This window comes from Orcinus orca, chromosome 6 (assembly GCF_937001465.1).
Source record: "Orcinus orca chromosome 6, mOrcOrc1.1, whole genome shotgun sequence".
In the NCBI taxonomy this organism is placed as follows: Eukaryota; Metazoa; Chordata; class Mammalia; order Artiodactyla; family Delphinidae; genus Orcinus; species Orcinus orca.
In genome coordinates, this window is record NC_064564.1 from 101,298,150 (window position 1) to 101,314,233 (window position 16,084).

Below are 16,084 nucleotides of genomic sequence, written 5' to 3' on the forward strand. Positions count from 1 at the left end.
GCACATGGTGCATTCTGCCTCATAACATAAATGTGCGCTTAAGATATTACTATGGAAGTTTCAGGGGTACAGCGTTACAGTTGAACAACTACATATACCTGTGCGTTTTGAGCTAAAAATACCTGTAAATCACCTTCGAGGACGGTGTTCCAAAGCTGTGGCTGTGGCTCCAGCGCCCCTGCGTACCCGCTGTGTGACCCAGATTGAGCCGGGGGGCGGCAGGGAAAATGTGATATTCTGGGTGACTCCATCTGTCCTACCATCCCCCCTCCACGTCAAACACTCAAAACGCCAGCCACACAGGCAGGGCACATAGCACGCTGGGTCCTAATCTTGTTCAGATCTCTTTATTGAAAAATTAAAGTCATAAGCTCTGTATATAAATACACTGACGACGCTGGTCACCTGCAAGGCCTCTGGGATAGGCTAGGGGTGTGATGGGAAGCTGGGGTCCCGGGGTACCCAGGGGTGTGGGATGGAAATAAATAATAAATACTATGGAGAATGAGGAGCTAGGAGGAACGGGGTGTGAATGGGGGTGCTCGATACTTATTTGTGGCACTGAAGGTCCTGCAAGATGCTGCCCTGGCTGGGGGCTGTGTCTATGGATTCTCACGTCACTTCACTCCAGACAAAAGCTCGAGCATCTGGGGATGGGCCAGGTCCTAGCTGGCCGGGGAGCAGCAGGGCCTCCACGCAACCCAGAGTTCCAGGCCCTGGGAGGCCTCAGGTGAAGACACAGGCGCTCTGCCCTTCCCCTTAGTTTCTTCCCTTCCTGAGGTCTCATGCTTATACTGAGGGCTTACTGTGTACTGGGCATTGCACCAGACCCCGACCTGACCTTCTGTTTGCCTTGCCCAGCTGTTTTTTCCCGGTTCTGGTCCAGTGGGCCAGGAAGGAGTGGAGGGATGTCTTCCTGCTACCCCGGCCATGCAGCCCCGGCCCCTGAAGGAGCTCAGTAGTGCCAGGAGGGAGGAAGGACCAGGGCCAGGGGCTGGGCAGCGGTGGGAGGCCGTCGGGCCTTGGCCCCTAGAGCATCACATTGAACTCGGTGACCAGGAAGTCGATGTAGTCATGCTCCTTGCTCTTGAAGGCCTCTGCGATGATGCGCGCGGCCTCGCGGTGCTCCTTGCCCCGAAGCGTCACCCCGTTCACTTCCAGGATCACGTGGCCCACCTTGAGCTGCCCGCAGTTGTGGGCTGAGCCGCCTCGCTGCAGGAGTGAGACACAGGGCATGAGCACATGGGGTGCCTGAGGGCTAGGCCAGCCTGGCCTTGACCACCCACCAGGGTAGGCCTGCCACCGCCAACCAGGTAGCCACAATCTGGTGTCCACTGCCCTGATTAGGAAAACTGTGGCTCAGCGAGAGCAAAGGCGGTATGAGCCTGGGTCTGCCCTTGGGTACTGGGTCATCTCTGGGCAAACCCCTGGGATGCTGAGAGGGGGACCTTCAGGGGTAGGGAGACGCGGTCAGGCAGGTCCGTGGGGATGTACCTGAATCGTGACGATCCTAGGCAGGGGCTGGCGGGTGTTGGCGCCGCCCTCGATGGCGATGCCCAGGGTGGCTGCACTTTTCTTCACGCGGACCAGGGTGGAGGTGGGCTCCAGGAGTCCGGGCTGAAGGTGTGAGAAAGGAAACCAGTGACAGGCCTCCTGGGTGGACAGGCCTGGCCTGGGGGCTGCACCAGCCGTGACAGGCCTCTGGGTCAGCAGGGTGCAGACTCCAGCCCCATGTCGGGAGCCTGCAGTGTGCTAGCACTAAGCACAGCACTCGGGGTTCTCAGCTCTCTAATTCTGAGGCTCGGGAGCTTAAAGGGCTGGCCCAAGGCTGCCTGGGGGTGACCCCAGGACCTGAACGCAGCCTGACTGCCTCACCACCACATCGTGTCAGAACTGAGCTTGAAGGTCCTTGAGACCCACCTTGAGCACTTGGCTTGTCTGTGTCAGTGGCCAAGGGAGGGCCTTCAGACTGAATACAGCGGTCTTTCCAGACACCCACACCCCCCCTCCAGTGACGGGGGGCTCACTACCTCCCCTGTGGTTACTAGTCAAGTTGAACCCTGCTCAGGACGTCCTGTTCTTCACCTGGGGCCGGCCTCCCCCTCCCCCTCTGCACCCCCGGCTCCTCGCTCACCGGTTTGGCGGCCCCCTCGGTGGTCCTCTCGTTCCGAGGCGTCTCCTTGCTACTCCTGCTCTTGGCGGACACCACCTGTCTGCCTCGGCCCGGGGCGCTGGCTTCTGCCTCGCCGGCGTCCACGCCACTGTCCTCGCTCAGGGTCTGCCCGCTGTCCGAGAGCTGGGAGAGTGTGGAGGCTGCTGGGAGTGGGGACAGGAGGCATGGTTTACAGCTGGGGCTGGTGAGGGCTTCCTGGAGGAGCTGAGCGGCAGGCTGGAAGGCTGGGGATTCTCTGGGCAGAGACTCCCTGCCACCCTTCCACCTACTGAGACCTGCGCTTCCAACTAGGCCTGGCCCCAAGGCCACCACTTCCAGGACGTCCGCTTTGACTGCCCCTGGCATAATGATGAAAACAGAGCTTAGGAGGCAAACCCAGCCCACAGATACGGGCTTTGTTTTGCTTTATTTTGTTTTGTTTCTTTTAACTCTCACAGTGTTGTCAATTTTTAATGAAGGGCCAACACATTCGAATTAGGAGATTTCACACAAAAATTAAATTCCAGGCTTCTCGGGGAAAAAAAAAAGGAAGGTCTGCCATGCTTGGTCTGTGCCCCTGCTGACCCCACCTGGCCTGAGCTGAGTGATGGGCACACGCCCTCTGGTTTAACAGTCAAACCGAAGCCGCTTCACTATGTGTGTGACGGCTTGGCCCCTGAGATTGAGACACTCTGGAGTCTGGCAGGTGGGGTTTGAATCCTCTCTGACCAGCTGTGCAATCCTGGGCGAGTTACACAGCCTCTCTGAGCCTCCATGTTCTTGTTCTAACCCAGGAGCAGCGATGCCTATCCCATGGGGTTATCATAAAGACTAACAGACATGATGTGTTGGGTGAAGCAGCCAGATTGCCTGGCTCCACAATGACATTCTGTGTCTCAGTTTCTTCATCTGTAAAATGGGGATAATAACAGTCCAGCCTCACAGAGCTGTTGGGAGGATTAGATGAGTTACTAACATCGGCAGGGTCCCTAGAACAGTGTTTCTGGCACACAGAGAGTGCTGTACACCTGTTAGCTTTATTATCATGTGTGTCCGGCTCAGTGCCAGGTCTAGAGTGATCCATCTATGATAGCTCAGGTTTCTCTCACCGCATCCTGCCTGCTCTTCCCTTAGCTGCCTTCCGTCAGTGAGCTACTGAATGCAGGGACCCCGCATTCTGCATCCTAGTCTGCCCGCTGCTTGCATACAGCAGGTGCTCAGTAAACGTCCCCTGACCTGGCTGGCCACCTTCCCTGGCCAAGGCTGCCCCGCGCATCACCTTCGCCACAAGATGGCAGCAGAATCCAACAAAACGTACCCAACTCACTAGGAGGGAGGGGGTCCAGGGCCTGCGGAGGGCTCAGCCCTACCAAGTGGAAAGCCAGCTCTGCCATTCCTGCCACCTCCCCAGCTGGACAACCTCTGGAAGCTCAGGGCATGCGGCCTCGGGCTGGCCTCCCAGGTGTCTGGAAGGTCGAGCCCGCACTCTGACCCTGCAGCCCCACGTCAGGAGACCTCCAGGGGTCCAGAGACTGCAATTTCAATGCCCACCTGTCCCCCAGCACCTGCTCTGTGCCTGGCACTGGGGGACAGAGATCACAGAAGCCACCCCTGCCCTGCACAGGCTCAGTCTTCTTGGGGAGACTTGTAGGTGAGTGCAGGATGACCAGGTCTGGGGCCCCTGGAGGAGGAGCCCGACCCTCACAGCCACCTGGCAGGACTGTCACTGTTATCTCCAGTCCCCGATGGGAAAGCATGGCAGCCGGTCCACAGTCACACAGCCAGTAACGGCAGAGCGGGGACTCACATTCCCGCCTCTGCCTCCGAAGCCCCTCAGTGTGGGCTTGGGCTCGGGACCCTGTTCCCTGGCCCCCCGACCCTGAGGGGGCAGGCCTGGGCTCGAAGGCCCCTCACTGGGTGAGCATCTGGTCCCACCTTGGCTGTGCTGATGGGCAGGTCAACGTAAGGGGGACAGGGAGCCCCTAAGATGACACAGCAGCACCCTGAGCCCAGCCCGCCAGGGTCTGCGGTACTCACTGCGTGTCTGGGGCAGTGCCCTCACTTCATTCACGTCGGGCTCGCTGTCTGGGCGGTGCACCTCCACCATGACAAAGTGCTGGTTCGTGCCCGTCTGGTCTGGGTGGCCGGAGGGGGAGGGTGGTGGAAGGCTGCCCCCCGCCAGCGTGGCCTCTGCAGGGGGGCTTTTCAGGTGCGGGGGTGACTGGACCCGCGGGAAGGGGCCAATGGGGTGCTGGTTGACCAGGGCCAGATGGGCGTCCAGCGGCCTCTTGGAGCCGGGGTTGGCCGGGGAGATGGAGGCGTAGATGGGAGAGGAGGGCGAGTCCTGTGCTGAGGAGGCCTCTGGGGTGGGGGAGGTGCCCGCCGGCGGGCTGTGGTTCCGCGGAGCAGAGAAGACGATGCCCGCGTGGGAAGACACGGAGGAAGGCGGCTGGAGGTCCTCTCTGCCCGGCTTCCTCGTCTGGGTGATCAGGTGGTCGTGGCCTTGGGGCAAAGGTGATGGGGGAGGCGGTGGCTTGTAGCTAGGCAGTCCCTGGGAGGTGGACTTGACATCATCCTGCCAAAAGACCCAACAGGAGTAGGAGTCAGAGCCCATCGTGCCTGTTAGTGGGGAGACCTGAGCGCCCCAGTGCACCAGGCCCTGGCTGCAATTCCGTCCCTGCTCTATCAGCTCTTGGCCACGCTGCTCTGAATAATGCAACACCCGAGTGGAAAACTTCTCCCTGCATCTCAGCAGCTGATAAGCATCGGGATCTTGGCGGGAGTCTCTGGGGATGGCATCATTACCTTTGGGAACTGAAGTTCTTGGCATTAGCCAGGGCTTGTCACAGGGCACGGGACTTAATTAGACGCAGGATGCAGAGATGGAAAACAAAAAAGGCCTTTCTTTGGCTTTTCTTTTTAAGGGATTATCATAGCTTCTGGAGACAGGAGGTGTGACAGGACTGATGGGAGAGAGTGGGTAGAAGGTGGACAGACATGGGCTGGGGTGCTGTGTGGCCCTGGGCAAGACACAGCACCTCTCTGAGTGCACCTCTGGGCAACGGGGAAAACTGCACCTACCCAGCAGAGTCGTGGCGGGGGTGAGGAGCAGAGTGTGTAATGCATTAGCAAGGGGCCTGTGACCCGGCAGGTGCTTGGTGAGTGGCAGATCCTGTCATCACTATGCCCCCCTCCCTATGCCAGCATCCAAAACTGGCACAGCTCTGATGGCCTTGTGGGCACTGTTCCGAATTCTTTACTTAGTTTTATTAATTTACTCCTTGCCACACACTTATGGGGTAGTACACTATTATTACCCCCATTTTTACAGATGGGAAAACCGAGGCACAGAGAAGTTAAGAAACTTGCCCAAAGTCACACAGTCAGTGGCAGAGGGTAGGATTTGAGCCCAGGCAGTCTGGCGCCAAAGCCCAGGACATTCAAGAGTTATGTGGGTCAGATCACAAGGCAACGCTACCCAGACTGCTGATGCGCGCGTGTGGGCATGAGGTCACGTTTAACTCCCTTTTCCAGTGCAATCACAGGGCCTCCTTGAGGAGCTCTCGCCGCACACTTCATGCTTCAGTACTTGCTATGACAACGTTCAGATAACACATCAAAAGTTAACACCAACTCGGCAAATAGTCAAACAGCCCGACAACCCTGCCTAAAACCCCCGGAACTAGCTGAGAGCTCGCAGCTGAGGGCCTCTGTCTCCTCCCTGTGGCTCTCACCAGGGAGCCAGCCCCCAGGGTCTCAGGCAGACCCGGGAGGGCAAAACACAATGAAAGGGCCAGAGAGGGTCTTACCAGGGAAACATCTGAGAGGGTGTTCATATTGCCCTGGACGGCCTCCCCAGTCTCCTCCAGGTCCAGAGTGTTCTAGAACAGAGAAGAAAGCCATGTGAGCAAATACAAACTGAGAGGGAAAAACCGCTTTGCTCTCTAGGACACCAAACCTACGTGCCCTGCCCTGAGACACCTTTGTGCTGTGGTTTAAGTTCCTCCTGACCTGCCCCACTCCGTGGGAATTTACTTTACACATTAAAATTAATGTCGATTTCATTTGAAAATCAATTTCAAGGATGTCTGTTTCTTGGAGACTTTCCAAGCCTCTCCTGAACTACGGGCGGATGCTGTGGCGTGGCTCTGGCCTCGACTGGGATTTCCTGTAGCTCAGCCTGTGCTCAACACTCTCAAAGCCTCCAAAACCCAAGGGTTCTCTCTCCACTGCTCCCGTCAGGATCCCAGGGAGGTGTGAAAGTGGCAAGATGCAGATGAGAGGCGGATGGGGAGAGTCTCTCTCTCTTTTAATGGTTTTGTGCTGTGGGGGAAGGGAGAGAGGGTTACGGTTTCAATGGAGCTTATTTTGCAAAGATGCTCATTTCTTCCTTTCCTGCCTCACCGGAAGCCTAACGCTCCCTCAGGTGACACTGAGCTTCCATCTCCAGCTACCCCGGGATGCCCAGCAGTGCTCCTCTCTAAGCTGGGCTCCTGAGGCCTCAGCAGAGCCACTTCTCTCCACCTCACCGGGCCCAGGATGGCAAGGAGCCTCCACGACCATCACCCGGCTCAACTCTCAAGTTCAGCGACCGATACTGAGCAGTCTCAGTGCTCCAGACCGAGGGCCTGGGGACACAGAGAACGTGAGACACCGCCCCTGCCTTCAATAGCTTAGAGAGAGTGGGGTGGACGCAAATAAGCAAGGAGGCGATTGCACAGGGTGAGGAGGGGTCATCCGGGAAGGCTTCCTGAAGGAGCGAGCACGGCTTAAAGCTGGGCAAAGGAAGGAATGATGGGTGTTTCAGACGGAGGGGTGTCCATTAAGCAGGAAGGACAGAGGATGCTCGAGAATCTTCGGGTGGTTCCACGTGAGTTAAGAGCTGCTTAGACCTAAGCCTGAGGGCAGTGGGTCACCATGGAGATGTGGTCAGGTTTGCCTCCTAAGAAGATCCCCTTTGCTCACTTCCTCTCCAGCCACGCTAGAGCCATGCAGGCATGTCAGGGCCTTTACATTTTACACTGGCTGTTCCTTCTGTCTGGAACATGCTTCCCCAGGACTACCCACAAGGCGTGATCTGTTTGCTCACCTCCTTCAAGACCTTACTCAAATATCACCTCCTCAAAAAGGTCCAGGCTGACAACCCCCCCTAAAATCACAACCCCCACCCCTGCCCTGCTTTATTTTCCTCCTTTGCACTGATCAGTCTTCACCCAGCAGGCAGGATGTAATCTTGAAAGGTAAATCAGACAGTGTCTCTCCCCAGCACATAATCCCTCCAGGGTCTTTCCATTTTACGCAGAGGAAATTCCAAACTCTGCCTTCACTGTGCCTGGTGACTGGGCCCTTTCTTGCTACTCTTCCAACAGGATGGGATGGTTCCCGCCTCAGGGCCTTTGCACTCACTGCTCTGCCTGCACTACACTCCTGGCTCACCCTCTCACTTTTAGTTCTGACCTTAGTGAGGCCTTCCCTGACCAGCCCTGTTTTCAAACAGCGCCCCTCTCCAACCCCCCCATACCACCTCTGTCTAACCCTTGACCCTGCTTCGTTTTTCTGTGTAAGATTTATCACCACCTGATCGGATACTATTGATTTGCTTATTGTCTCCCCCCTAGGATAACTCCTCAAAGGCAGGACTTGTGACTACCTAGTCCCTACTCTATCCTCAGTGTTCAGGATAGTGGCTGCTTGGTAAATATTTACTAAGCAAATTAATTAATCTGCGAATGAATCAGTGGGTGAATGAATTAATCAGTGACCCTGGCTGTCACAGGGAGGAGGCCCGAGCAGGCAAAGAATTGAGCAAGGTGGCTACGGTAGGTCAGGTCACGGAGAGCAGTAACGGTGGCTTGAATGAGGGTGAAGGCAGCAGGTGGGTGGGAGGAGCCCCCTGACCCCACACCCCTAGGGCAGAGGCTACCAAGTCACTCCACACTGACCCCCATCTCAAATGAGCCTCCTGAAGCCTTGAACATTCTGGGTGGGCACAGGGCACGTGGTCAGCCATGGGAATCCACCAACCTACAAGGTGCCCCGCCCACCCAGCCCTGAGCCTTTCTCACCCAGGGCTCCTCATCTGGTCCTGTGAAGCCTCTGGGGCAACGTCAGGCCAGGACAACTGCCTTGTTTTACCAACAAAGCTGAGGCTTACGTGCAAACCTCAGCTTCCTGACCTCTCCCGCTCTCTCCAGCACTGTCTCCCGCGCACCACCTCACGGGAAGACGCCCCGACAGCTTTGGTGATGCAAGGATGGGGGGATCCTTGAGGAGGGGAGGCTGCTCTTTCACACACTGATGAGTGGTTCTGGCTTTTCGGAGGTCGCACCCAGCTCTGCTACTCACAGGTGAGTGACGCTGGGCAAACCACTGAACTGCTCTGTGCCTCAGTTTCCTCATCTTTAACATGGGTAAACGGCAGTTCCTCCCTCATGGAGTTGATGCATTAACACCTGAAAGATGCTCAGAACAGAGCCTGGCGCAGCATAAGAGGGGAGCTTATCAGAAGCCTGGAATCTTGCAAATCTGCCCTAGGAACCAAATGGCTACACAACGTGTCCTGGCCCACGTCAGCACTCCGATGGAAAGAAACAGTAATCCTTTCACATACCGCCCCCCTCCTCCAAAAGCGTAATGAGTCCGGTGCTCCCAGGAAACGGTCCAGCTGGGCGACACAGACCACCTAGGATGAAGGTGAATGGCGAGGCAGGTTACGTGCAGTGACTTCCCAAGACTCGGCAGTTACTGCCTTGGCCTCAGCAGGAGGCCCCAAGGGGGTCATGGACCTGGAAGGTGCCTACACCGAAGACAGAGGGGCCCCCATCACCTCAAACGTAGCCACTGCCACCTGCCCCCAAATTCACCTTGTAGGCTCCCTGGGGGCTTACACGGCAGCCCACGGTCGGACAGAAGCCATGGGATTCTGTCCTGTTGTGGCACATCAGGAGCTTTGAATATTCATTTAGTTGATCAACAAGCATTGATCAGGCAGCCTTGACTTATGAGGAAAGCTCATGGGGGTAGAAGGTGAGCAGGCCACTGTGTCCCCAACATCCAGCACAGGGCCAGGCATGAAGGAGCTGCCCACAAACTCTCGTTCGGGTTCACTGATGGGGCTGGTGTTGTAATAGGGCCCGTGGGAGGGGGCAAGGAAGGGTCCCGATCCTGGCAACTCAGGCATGTTTTGCCGAGCGCTACAGGGAGGGCGTGACTTTCTCTCAGAGAGAAGGACATCGGAGAACTCCAAACTGTGGAGGGCCTACTGCAGGCCAGACCCCTGCTGGATGTTTTCCTTACATGATCTCATTGATTCTCCCAACGACCCTGCAAGGCAGGCACTCCGACTGTCCCCGCTCACGTCTTTTACACTTAAGCTCAGAGAAGGCAGTGACTTGTCCAAGGCCACAGGGCCATTCTACAGCAGATCAGTTTTCTAACCCATGTCAGGGTGACCCCAAAGCCCGTCAAAGGGCCCCAGGAGGACCCTCTCTGAAACAAGAGAGAAAGCAGCCATCGCTGGCCCCTGGCCTCAGTCATTCCCTGCTGTTAGTGGCATCCTGGAGCCAAGATGGAAGGAGGGATGGAGACGTGGGAGGGTGAGGGTGGATCGGGGACAGACATCCGGCCCTGGGAGGAAGGCCTGAAGTGGAGCAAACGGCAGACGGGCTGGAGCCCAGCCCTGCCAGACTCCATCTGCTGAATCCAGACGCTCAGGAGCCCCGAGTCCCCGAGCCATGTTCCTTGTGCATCTGAAATAGCTGCAGACAGCAGGCTAAGAACCCGGGGGATGCGTCAGCAGAAATGCTTCTGGAACAGCCTTCGAGAGGAGGATCAAGGTCGGAGCTCACGAAGGAGCCCGTGCGTCCTGGCCTCCTCCCCACTCCCCTCAGCCCCAGCTGCTTGGGCTGCCCTCCTCCCACACCCACTGAGGCCAGAGACTAGCTAAGGGTGTAAACCTGGCGGCTCAATTAATCCTGCCGGGTGGGACCCTTCATCAATTCTACAGCTGAGGTGACTGAGGCTCAGAGAGGGGAGGCCACCTGCCCAAGGTCACACAGCAAGGACGGAGCAGGAAGCTGAACCCTATTCAAGGTCTGAGTCTGTTATCCAGACTACTTCCCATGAGAGCTAGGATGCCCTCAAGACCTGCTGCCCTTGCTCCCCCGTCTCCTTCCTCCTCAAATCTGTGGCGGTTCAGAAAATCCCCTTCCTTTCAAAGAGAACTCCTTTTCATCTGAGTTTGCCCAGTCAGGGCTCAGATACCCCAGGGTCTGGTTTGAGGGAACTGTGGGGAGAAAATGAAGTGAAATCATAGGGGCAATCACCTGTGCTTGCCTCTACCAGATGGACTCGTGATCCTGGAAAGGGAGGCCCGTGCGTGGCCCGGGTGCCACCTCAGCAAAATGAGGCCCTCCCCTCCCCTCCTCCTCTCCCCTCTCTCCCCTCCCCTCTCTACAGCCCAGTTCCGGGGTTCCTCTGCCCCCACCCTCTCATTACAATGGGAGGGCTCTTACATAAAGGTGCTATTTTCAGCTCTTCATTCTTCTTGCTTCTTTACTCTGATGTCTGGACTACAGGCTCCCCCCACCTCCACCCCAGAATGCACCAGCGGCCTGAGGCTGGGAGTGCCCTCCCCTTTCTGTCAATGGGCAAACTGAGGCACAGAGTCATAAAGGCTTCTGGAAGGTCGGCAGTGGAGGCTGCTGAGAGGAAGAGGACAGCGGGAGAGACAGAAACTAGAGAGGGAGGAGAATAAGAGGGAAAAAGAGAAGGGAGAAGCCTGGGGAGAAAAGACCAAGAAGAGGAGAGCAAGGGGAGAAAGAGGAAGGGATTGAGAGAACAGCAAGAGGTGGTACCCTCTCCAGAGCTGGGGAAGAGGAGCTTGTCGCAGCCGGTAGAGCCAGAAAGTCCTGGTGTTCCTGGGGGGCAGGGGGCTGCCCAGAGTGAAGGGGACAGGTCTGGGGGTCCAAAAGGATCAAGTGGCCAGACCCTGGGGTGATGGCCGTGCTGGTGGAGACAGATCATGCTGTCCCAGCCTCTCCGAGCCGGGGCTTGGGTGGAAGTCTGGAAGCTGGAGGGGAGGGCAAAGGATAGGACAGCGAGAGAAACAATCCTCAACACAGAGGGCTGGGACCTGCACTCGCTGGCGAGGCTGAGGCCATGGGAACTGGCACTGGGCCTTTTAGCAGCTTGTCCACTCCTGCTACCACGTTTGGCCACCAAACCACAGAAGCAGAAAAGCCCCCGGGAAGATGGTGCACAAAGCCCTCCCAAGAGGCAGGTGTGACTGCCTTGTCCCAGCACAGCCCGTGCTTCCTTCTGCCTCCATGCATCTCCCTCCCAATGGTCTTAGGAAGAGGACGTCATTCAGTGGACAGGGAGGGTGACCCAGAATCTCCAGGTCAGGGACAGGAGAGCCCGCAGGACAGGCATTGGAAAGCAGGGCTCCAGGAGGGAGTCAGAAGCCGGTGAACCTGGCTGGGGGAAAACCCTGCATCTTTTATTTTCATTAACCTCTAACCGAAATGTAGCATCTCCTTCCCTTATGAACGGAGGCAACACAGCCCAGCAGAATCAGCAGCGCCTGTGACACGGTCACGGATCTTTCGTAGCACGTGGCGGAGGCTGCAAAGTCCCATTTATGCTCATCACGGCCTGACAATTACAGCTGTTACCGACCTGCTGTCAGACCTTGTTACTGGGCGTGATGATAAAGAAGCACACGTTTTACCATTTGTTTCCATATTTGAAAAAGGCATTTCATCATCTGATTTGTTTCCTTTGTAATCCTGTGTGTTTTCGTTTTAAACATTTAAAACTGTTATCCTGAGAACGGGTCCCAGGGCTTTGCCAGCTTGCCAGAAGGGTCCGCAGCACAGAAAAGGTGAAGCCCCCCCACCCTACAGTCCTACGTCAGTGTTTAGTCCAGCTCTCCTAGGTTATAGCTGGGCAAACCTGGGCTCTGAGGGGAGCAGGGGCTGGTCATGTTCCAGCAGGCTCTGACCTCCATGGACTTGGTTCTATTTGGTGGAAACAGCTTCCAGCACTCGCAAGTCCCCACACAGGGAGGAGAATGCTCCTCAAAGCACTGGGAGGAATGGTCCTTATTTCAGACACCGGCTGAGGCGAAGCTGCAGCCACCCTGAGGGTCACTAATGCCTCCGGTGAAACTATGGTTCTATGCTCTCGCACCACCCTCTGACCCACTTATCAAAGTGTGAATTATGGAGATGATTTGATTCGAGGCTGCCGTCCTCACTGCCCTTGCTAAGCTTCGTGAGGGTGGGCGCTGTTGTCTCTTGTTCCCGGCTACCAGTGCCCCGCTCAGAGCCTGCATGCGGGAGGTGCTGAGCGAATGCTTGCCACATAAACAAGGAGCGGCAGAATGACTGAGTAAATAGATGGGCTCCTTCCTGCTCCCCCGCTAGGGAAGAACTTGCCCAGAAGAGGACTCCTAAACTCACCCGGGCTGGACCAGAGGCACATGCAGCAGGTGGGATGTGTACCTCTCATCATTTGCTCCCTGTTTCTGGAAAGAGCTGCCTTGACAGTCAGGGGTCTCTGCAGCTGTAGGCGTCTGACACAGGCCTGAGCGCCTCCGCCCTCCTTTGGCCCCGGATGAAGAGGAAAGGCAAGGAGGCCATGGGGAGGAGGCTGACACTGCCAAGTGCTGACAGCCACGCCCTGCACCCCCTTCTCACCTTACTGCAGGGGAGACGGCAACGGCCTTTAGAGGCAGGGGCCCCACCTCCAGCACCCTTTAGCAAGCCTGGGGAGCCCCTTTCCAGGTACATGAGACGCCTAGAGTGCAGAACCTCTCAAATCCAGGAGGAAGAGGGCTGTGGGTAAGGCCAGGGCAAGTTCCACTGCCACCCCGACCTCAATAGCATCTGCTCCATGGGTACAAGGCTGGCTTTGGCCTTTCAGCCCCTTTTCCTCTGCGGTGCCCTTTGCCAGCCTTTAGAGTGCCAACAGAATCGGCTCCTATATAGTCCACACCTGTAAGTCCACCCCTACTCTCAATCTCCACAACAACCTGTAGACGGGCGGCCTTACCAGCCCACTGTACAGATGCAGAAACCGAGGCTCCCAAAGCTTAATCGCCTGCCCAAGGTGACACGGCTACTAGTGGGGAGAGCCAGCCCTGGTGTGTGGGATTCCAGAGCCTGTGCACTTAAGCCCCTCCGCCACAGGCCTGCTCACACCAGATGAGGAATTCAAGAAATGTCGCGCAGCTCTCCTGGCCGACATCTTTATGGGAGGAGAATGATACCGTTTGGAGGCAGCCAAAAATTCCCAGGGCTGACTCTCTATTAGACAAATGGAAAATAAACACAATTTGTTGAAGGGGGAAGGCTGCATCTGATTTCCTTTGATCGATTGTGTCTGGTTTGAGGGAAAATGGCTGCAGAATGAGCCACGTTTAGCCTGGGATTGATAACCGCGCAGCGCGATCCAGGGAATTGGGGTTAAATGGGAACCGGCTCCAGCTGGGGCATCCGCCTGCGGCATGTGGGTCACGAGAGCCAGCCGCCCGCCCGCCTGCCCGTCTGAACGCCAGAGCAGAGGACATTTTCCTACGATGTGGGAGGTAACTGTTCAGGAGGCTGGAACGTTAGAAGATGATCCTGGGTGGCCAGGGAATGAGGTTTCATTTCGGTTTCTGCTTCACATTTCCTTGAACTCCGCTCTGTGCCAAGCCCTGGGCTGGCAGTGGGGACACAGACAGGAGAAAAATGAGGTCCCTGCCTGACCCCACCAGCTTTCCCTGTGTCCTGGGGAAGACACTCAGGCAGAGGTTAAAGCAACATGGCGGACATTTTAATGGAGATGTGAAAAGCACGCGTGCTCCACGAGGGAAGGGATTTTGGCCATGAGGAAGAAATATTTTTGGTTGTTGTCCATCCAGATTGTGGGGCATGTTTGTTACTCAGCATCCCTGCAGCAAAAGCTCACTAATACATGGTGGTGTTGCAGACCAGTGCCTGGCACTTAGCAGCAAATGAATTAATATTATTTTAAGCTCTCTCTCAGGAGGAATGATGCAGCCCTTGTTCAAATACACAGATAAGCGGTGGGAACACAGGGCTGCCATTCCTTGCCGTGCCTCCCCTGCAATATTTTCCAGAATCTCCTGACAAGAGGACTCTCAGAGTTGGAGGAGACTTGGGGGTCTGCCTGCATTGTACAGATGGGGAGACTGAGGCTGACGGTGAGTGAGGGGCTTTCCTGAGGGTGCACTGCGTGGTGGGGGCAGAGAGGAGGAAGGGTGTGGGCTCCTGACTCCCCGGATGGGCCTGGTGCCCTGCATTCCTGCATAGAGGGGCTTCCAGGAGGAGGTTTCTGTCCTTGGCTCCACATGCAGGCAGCATGGGGTGTCCAGTCTGAGACCTGCTGTGGGTGTGGAGGGAGGGTGTTCCCAGGAGACACTGAGGCCAGGGCTGACCAGGCAGCAGGAAGAGCTGGCACCTGCAGAGCCCGTCATCACGTCTCTTAGCAGTTCAGGCTGCACGACCTCCCCAGGCCCTTCCTGGGAATGAACCTGTTCTTGGTTCAAACCCATCCCCATCTGTTCTCAACAATCAGCGGCATCCTGGTGAACTAAGTCAGATCATGGCAGCCCCTGCTCTAATCTGCCAACGGCTCCCATCTCACTCAGACGCGAAGTCAAAGTCCTCAGCACATAATCCACCACTGCCCTTCCCCTTGCTGACTGCTCCAGCCTCATGGCTTCCGGACTTTGCTCAGACACTCCAGACCTGCTCCCACCTTAGGGCCTTTACATTCGCTGTTCCCTCTGCTGGAAACACTCTTCCCCAGCTGTGGGCAGGACCATCTTCCTCACCTTTTTCAGATCTTACGCAGGCGTCACTTCCTGACCATGCCGCCCCCTCCCCAAGTCCCCTTTCCTGTTTCATTTTTCTCCTTAGCACTTTTTACCACGTAACATACCGTGCATTTCAGTTATTTATGCGGTTTAGTCTGTCATTCCTGCTCTACCCTAAATTCCATAATGGAAAGAATTTCTTTGTATTTCTTTCACCACTGTATTCCCAGCATCTAGAACTGGATATAGCACATAGCAATCACTCAATTGATATTTGGTAACAGAAGGAAGAGAAAGAGGGAGAGAGGAGATGATAGATAGATAGATAGATAGATAGATAGATAGATAATGCCTAGCAAGCATCTGGTGAGCTGCTTCAGGGAAGAATCACAACCAGACTGCAGTGTTAACAGCTCCAGCTCAGAGGTAAGCAGGCCTGGGTTTGAATCCACATTCCACTGTTCACTAGCTGAGCAATCCTGAACAAGTCACTTCTCTCTAAGCCTCAGTTTTCTTCTCCGTAAAATGAGGATCATAGCAGTACTTGCCACACCTAGTCACAGGGCGGGTCAAAGAAGATACAGTTGGAAAGCATTATCATAGTGTCCTGGAGATGCTTGACAAATGCCAGCCAATATTATAAAGGCCCAAATTATTAATATGGACCAGGCTCTATGCTGAGCACTAGGGATTTGATGGTAACTCCAGACACAGCTGTTGCCCTCAAGCAGCCCACAGTCAAGGCGGGTAACCAGCCAGTCTTGTACAAATTATTGGAATATAATGACACAAGAGCCATAACAGCAAGAAGCCCAAGGGGCTGAAGGAGCCAGAGGCTCAAAGTCACCCTCCTTGAGAGGATCAGGGAAGTCTGCTTGGAAGAGGTGGCATGTGAGCTAAGGGCTGAAGCACACACAGGAGCTAGCCAGGCCATGTGATGTGGGAAGGAGAACACTCCAGACAGACAGATTGTGTGGCATATGTGAAGGCCGAGAGGTCTCTCAACAGCTCCATGGCACAGAAATTATCATCCTCATTTTATAAAACTGAGCTCAGAGAGGTGAAACTACTTCTTGAGGTCACACAGCAAGGAAGTGGCAGAGCTG

At 55.9% G+C, this 16,084-nt stretch overlaps 1 protein-coding gene across 4 annotated transcripts in view; it reads right to left on the reverse strand.

The window, feature by feature from the left end:
* Positions 1-331: 331 nt before the first annotated feature.
* Positions 332-16,084, reverse strand: part of WHRN (whirlin) — an 88,647-nt gene continuing 72,894 nt past the window's right edge. For 2 of the 4 annotated variants that reach the window (XM_012532840.3, XM_049711021.1), the window contains 5 exons: positions 5,962-6,033; positions 4,190-4,727; positions 2,135-2,313; positions 1,495-1,617; positions 332-1,212 (listed from right to left, as the gene is read on the reverse strand). In XM_012532840.3, coding sequence (XP_012388294.1) covers positions 1,030-1,212; positions 1,495-1,617; positions 2,135-2,313; positions 4,190-4,727; positions 5,962-6,033 — 1,095 coding nt within the window. In that variant the 3' untranslated portion in view covers positions 332-1,029. Of the gene's footprint in view, positions 1,213-1,494; positions 1,618-2,134; positions 2,317-4,189; positions 4,728-5,961; positions 6,034-16,084 lie in introns of all 4 variants that reach the window. The other 2 variants (XM_004269301.4, XM_033427367.2) reach the window with 1 other exon arrangement.